The sequence below is a fragment of the Drosophila navojoa genome, chromosome X (assembly GCF_054131105.1).
Source record: "Drosophila navojoa isolate 15081-1374.11 chromosome X, UAZ_NAV_1.0, whole genome shotgun sequence".
Taxonomy (NCBI): Eukaryota; Metazoa; Arthropoda; class Insecta; order Diptera; family Drosophilidae; genus Drosophila; species Drosophila navojoa.
In genome coordinates, this window is record NC_142895.1 from 28,140,374 (window position 1) to 28,146,135 (window position 5,762).

The 5,762-nt window shown below is 47.1% G+C and overlaps 1 protein-coding gene across 2 annotated transcripts; it reads right to left on the reverse strand.

Annotated features, from left to right (window-relative positions):
- Positions 1 to 437: 437 nt before the first annotated feature.
- On the reverse strand, positions 438 to 5,406 carry LOC115565233 (lipase member H-B). Of its 2 annotated transcripts, none has more exons than XM_030390285.2 (5): positions 5,071 to 5,406; positions 4,616 to 4,861; positions 4,394 to 4,548; positions 1,940 to 2,416; positions 438 to 1,879 (listed from the first exon to the last, which is right to left on the reverse strand). In XM_030390285.2, the coding sequence occupies exons 1-5, from the start codon at positions 5,130 to 5,132 to the stop codon at positions 1,449 to 1,451; spliced, it is 1,371 nt and encodes a 456-aa protein (XP_030246145.1). In that variant the 5' UTR covers positions 5,133 to 5,406; the 3' UTR covers positions 438 to 1,448. The 2 variants fall into 2 exon arrangements, with proteins under 2 accessions (XP_030246145.1, XP_030246146.1); XM_030390286.2 differs by having other exon boundaries at positions 439 to 1,879; positions 4,616 to 4,858; positions 5,071 to 5,404.
- Positions 5,407 to 5,762: the final 356 nt, after the last annotated feature.

A 5,762-nucleotide genomic window follows, 5' to 3' on the forward strand; every position in this document is an offset into this window, starting at 1 on the left:
ACTCCTAAAAGAGATTCATAACAGTCAGCGCTTGCTAGGCTCAGCATGCTTGATTTGAGCCCACGCCTATCGATAACTGATCTCTCTATTATAGAGCCAGAGGGTAGTCGATACCTTTTCGATACCTTTTTTGCCATTTAGCCCGGCTGGGTCTGCCCGTGGCTGTTCGTTCTGTTTCCGAATTCAATTTTTATACGCTGCTAACTTTTAAAATTTCTAATTAATTTGGCAGGTATTGAATGTTGTTACTACATGCTACCTACAGCAGGTTGTCCGAGTGAAAACAACGGCCCACAGAGCGAGCACAGAATGATATATATATATGTGTGTGTGTGTGTTCGTGTGTGTGTGTTGGTATATGGAGTCGTATACAGGGACTGGCAGGAAGTCATTGACGTGCAACAAAGTTCGGCCCTGGCTGGCAGCACACACAGCGTATACGCAACGTACACTGGCGGCTGCACTTTACAGTTAATCGTAAAACAAAATGAAAAGCGAAAACAATAAACTGAAATTCAATTTTCGCATTGTAAAACATAATTTTCTACAACTTTACGTCAGCTGGCCTTTCGCATTGGGCACGCCTCGGCTAAGAGGTAGTTAATATTTGCCGTCTACATGAGACCAGCTCTGCTTTTATTTAGCTTGTTGTTCGTTTTCTTGCCCCAGCTCCTGCTCCTGCTGCTGCTCCTGCTGCTGCCTCTCCCCCTGCTGCTGTTGTTGTTGCTCCGTTACATTCCACTTGAGTTGCGAGTTGTTTTTGCTCGGTGCTTCCTGTTTTGAAATTTATGGCGCCGTCGTCGCCAGCGCGGCCGTCGACTTCGCATGAGTTATGTGAGTTGCATTTCTACAGCCAGCCAGCCAGCCAGCCAGGTCTGTTCGGGTCTGGTTGGGTCTGCGTGGGTATGGTTGGGTCTGGTCCTGGCCGGGGGTCCAGAACCTTGTCCACGTTAAGTGTTAAATTATTTTATGTTCATGTGCACCTACATCAGTATGTAGATGTCAGGCGGAGAGACAGCCAGCCCGACCCCTCTTAATTATGAGCGGCTATTTTAGCCAACACGTTAGACAGCCTCTAGCATGTACTAGCGTGAGTGCTTGTTTTTGCCTTGCTGTTCATTTTGCATTCTTTATTCGACAATAATCAACTTAACGCCAACAGATTGTTGTTGCTATTCTATTCATTTGCTGCCAAGAACAATGCGCGACTTTCGACTCTCGACTCTCGACTCTCGTATGTGGAGCACACGCGGCACATATGGGCGTTACTCTTCACCTTCTTCTTCTTCTCCTGCTTCTGCTTCTTCTTTCTCTGGTTCTCTCCTCTTATCGGACATGCATATCGAATGGTTCTCTTGCATATAACAGCAACAACACTAGGAACTAGTTCCGCTCAACTCCCTCTCCCACTCTCCCACGCTCCTCTCGCTCGCTCTCCTTCTGTGGGCTCATCTGGACGGGCAGCGATGGCGCTCACGGCTGCGCCTTCGCCACCTGCGCGTCCACTGCGGACTGTGGCCCAGAGGGGCGGCGGCAGTTGGCGGCGCTGTTGCTGTTAGTGTGATTGCTTCGTCTTCAGCTAAGTGCCTGGCGCTAATGCGATTCCGATTGCGATTGCGAGGCCTGTCCCAAATCCAATTCCAGCGGCGCTGCGGCCGCTGCCGCTGCACGTAGGGGTGGCTCGAGCTGGTGTCGAAATAGAAGCTGCCCTGTATCCAGCGCTGCGAGTGGATGCCGAATATGGCTCGCCGATTGTTGTCGCAGTAGCCAGCGCGATAGGCGCGATAGCTCTCGCACTCGTAGCCAATGAAGGGGTACTGCGGGTCCATGGACTGCCTGAAGAAAATCGCCGCCGCCGAGTGGCTGCAGGCGATGGGATCTACGGAGGAACGCAGGATTAGCTCATAGCTCTGGGATCAACAGCCCGCCCTTCACTCACTTGTGTTCTGCATGTCCCGCAGATTCATGAACATCAGGCAGTTGCTCTGGGGCGCTCGCCCGCCATTCGGATAGAAGTCGGCGTGGCCGCACTTCAGGCTCGTGCCCAGCGTGCCGCCCGAGGTGTGCAGCACCTGGACGAACTTGGCGTCCGTCTTGTCCAGCCGGTACTTGGGATGCACATCCGCGGGCAGCGTGAACAGCGGCCCAGCCGGGTCCAGGCCAATGATCTGCTCCACCTGCCCGCCCAGCACGGCGCCCGCATAGCCAGCCGCATGGGCGCCCAGGCTGTAGCCAGCCAAGGTGACGTTCTGTCGGTGGAAGTGCTGCGGCCGCATTTCCTCCAAGGCAATGATAATGCCGGCGACCGTCAGGCCAACGTCGAATATGGACATCGAGGCGCTCTTGTAGTCGTTCTGCGACAGGTTGCCCCAGTCCACGACACACACATTGTAGTCCTCGTCGAAGAGTGTCCAAGCTGTCGAAATGAGTTGAAAGAGCATTAAACACTGTTCACAATAGAGCTACATATGCATGTAGATATAAACGGTGCTACGGGAGGTATGGGAATGTCTATGCCATACATAGTATGTATCTATAAACTATCAAGAAAGTGTTCAGGCATGAGCATATAAATCTACAAAGATTGCCTTCCATGCATTCAATGACTATGCTAGAAAGAGAGAGAGAGAGGCGTTAGAGTGAGACAGATGACTGCTGTCCCTTACTGACTAGACCAACGCGAGCTGGCAATATTAATGAAAAGAACTCCGTATTAAGAACACAATGGTTTAACTTAATCACACAACTTTAAGGCCCTGGGATTACGTAAACTTATTTTAATCAGAAGCGCGTACATCTTTAGTATATCAATATTCTTCTCAAACTATCTTCTGCTTGAACTGGTGTTGCCATCCTGTTGCGATTTGGCACCTAAGGTGCCACACCGCCCGACAAGGCTTGTCATGTAACTTTACATCGAACAATGCTGAATCTTATAATAGACAGTTTTGCCTTAAGGGATGAATTTATGCATGGATCTGGGTATACCTTATTACCAAGGCTTAGAAGAATAAAGACTAATACTAAGCGGAATACCACAACAGTTACGTATCATGATCCTACGATTTTTCTCCGTATGCTGGGAGTTTCAATCAGATCCTTGATTCCTTGATCGTTGCTTGATCTAAAAGATCAAGAACTTAAATAACCCTGCAAACCACTCAAAAACTATTCAAACGTAAGTGCTCTCAGCTTAGCTCTGAAGTTATATATAAACTTTATACATTAAGAATATGAATATACGAAACAAATGATTTCAAATGAAAACATTTGCATATAAATGGTTTGGTCATATTCTCTATCTTAAATGTTAAGGAAAGCACAATCTGCCACGTCTTCAGTATGCTGGATGTATATACATACATATATGCAGTGCCCGCTCAGCTTGTGGGTTTGATATATTATAAAGTTTCAACGAACTTTTAGATTTGAGTTTTTTTCTTTTTTTTTTCTTATGAGACTTCTACTTGTAATTTTTGGTTTAATTTCAACAAGAAACTTTAAACCGCCCAATCACAGTAATTGACAGTGATAATGACAAGCAAGTAATAATATCGCAGTCGGCCGTTACTGACTGTGTAATACGCATTCATAGTCTGTTTTCTGATCTAGCTCTAATGCTGTAAACAAAATGTTTCTCTCTTTTTCCACGTCACTAGTAGCTGTAGACACAATTTTATATACCGCAAAAATAATTTCCAACATCACCAAATCTTCAGATAACAAAATACTTGAATACAAAACTATGCTGGCCCCACTTTACGAGTACGACCCTACGTAGTCCCATTCAAACCTCGCCTAAATGTGGAGACACAAAGGACTCAAGAGGTACTGTCTCTTATTACTTCTTTCGAATCGATTCATTTCATTTATATCTCAATATGGAAATTACTGCTCACTCTCAAAAGTCTCTTTTACATTATCAAAAAGTCTACTAGAATTTGCCACCGAGTAACTGCTAATTGTATATGAAGTTTGTGATTAATTTATGGAGAAAAAAAATTAGAAGTAGCATTATACGATTTTCCAGTTTATAAAAAAGTATAAAAAGTTTAGGCTAAACTGAAATAATGTTTCTATTCTACGGCGATCAACTCTCGAGCTACAACTGATGTTGAACTAAAAGTCGAGCCGATTCTCGATAAGACAAGCAATTGACAAAGAGAAAGTGAGGATCTAGTAACTGAAAAGTCTGATTAAAAATCAGCTTATAAGGAGGCTGCTGCAGACGAAGATTAAGCGAGTAAAGTTTCCGAAACTTTCCAGAACAAGTCTACAACAACTGAATATTTGGAGCCAAGGTCTGGCATATCATGAGCTGCTGAATGCTTGAAATTGAAATTGAGAAAATTCTTGAAATTGCATGCAAATTAGTGTTTCTCGTTTGGCTTACTCAGCAGGAGCTCCTGCACCCAGTCCTTGCTGCCCTGATCGTTCCAGCCGTGCAGAAATAGCGCCAGCTTCTTTCTGGCATCCAGGCGTCGGAATCCGCGCAGGTCGCCGAGCTGCAGATGGAAGTGCACCTCGTCGCCCAGGCTCGCGTCGGAGCTGTGGGTGGCATGAGAGGGGGAAGCGGGGATGAGAATCTTGGGGAGCGCGAAACGGCAGCACTTACATGGTGCGGCACTCGAACACAATGCCATAATTGAGATGAGCGCGCTCTAAGCTGTTGCTCAGCATCGTCTCCTGCATGTAGCGAAAACTCTTCTTCAAGACATCCCACTTGTGCAGATGGGCGCCAGAGCCGCGGATGTTGCCCAGCAGCAGCAGCAGCAGCAGCGGCAGCAGGCAGGCCCACAGCCAGCCAGAATCATGGTAACTAAGGTGTTGCTTCTCTTGTCGCTTCCGCCGTCTCCAGCTGCTGTGGCAGAGAGAGGGTAGGAGAGGGAGAGAGAGAGGAGAGAAAGAAATGCAAAATATTACAAGCTAAATTAATAAATCAAATCTCGACAAAGAATTTCAGCTATGCGGAAGGGCGAAGCCGGCAAATGAGTTAGACAAAGACAGAGCCAGTGAGAGTGAGCGAGAGGGCGCGAGAGCTAAGAGAGAGCTCAGATAGGTAGCACGTACTAGATTCCACGAGACGCGAATCGGAGTCGGTAAATTGGACCGCTTGGCTTGCCCCCTGACATACTACTGAGCCCAGAGACGCTCGCGAGCGACGTCCAAGCGCTGCTTTAGGCTCCAGCTCCAGTCGGCTCCACGTCTAGGGCCCCGCTGATGACCCTCGCGTTAGCAGAGATGGCCGCCAAATGAGCTTCAAAACTGCTGGCAGCGCCAGCTCTTGTTCTTGGCACAAGCTCGCTCCGTGTTTGCACAAGTGAAAGTAAAGCTTGTAACGGTGTTCTTTATCGTTGCCTCTGTGGCTGAGCTGTGGCCGTATTCGTGACTTGGGCAACTTGACTGATCTTGACACAAAAGCATCTCTGGCTGTGCAGACGAACTGATACCTGTTTGGATTTTACTAGACAAGGCAATCAACAGACGCCAGTCGTCGCCCACAGTCAGCTGAGCAAACATAACAAACAACAAAGTTCCATCGTAAACACCATCGTAAAATCGATGCCACCGAGACAATCGAGCTGCATTTATGCTACTCAGCACGCTTTACAGATCACAAGCTGGGAGAGTCTTGAGTGCTAAATACTGGGGCCCTTTCTACCTCGCTCGAATACACTGAGAAAAAAATAAGCAAATATCAAGCTAACAATATTTTGAGAATCGATAATGAAATCAATAGGGAGATAAATCTGCAGAAGCTC

Excerpts from the sequence above, each read along its gene's own strand:
- LOC115565233 (XM_030390285.2), bottom strand. The coding sequence starts at position 5,132 with ATGTCAGGGGGCAAGCCAAGCGGTCCAATTTACCGACTCCGATTCGCG. Across the intron at positions 4,862-5,070 it reads TTCGCGTCTCGTGGAATCTA|CAGCTGGAGACGGCGGAAGC; the intron begins GTACGTGCTACC and ends TCTCTGCCACAG. Across the intron at positions 2,417-4,393 it reads GGTGCAGGAGCTCCTGCTGA|CTTGGACACTCTTCGACGAG; the intron begins GTAAGCCAAACG and ends TCATTTCGACAG.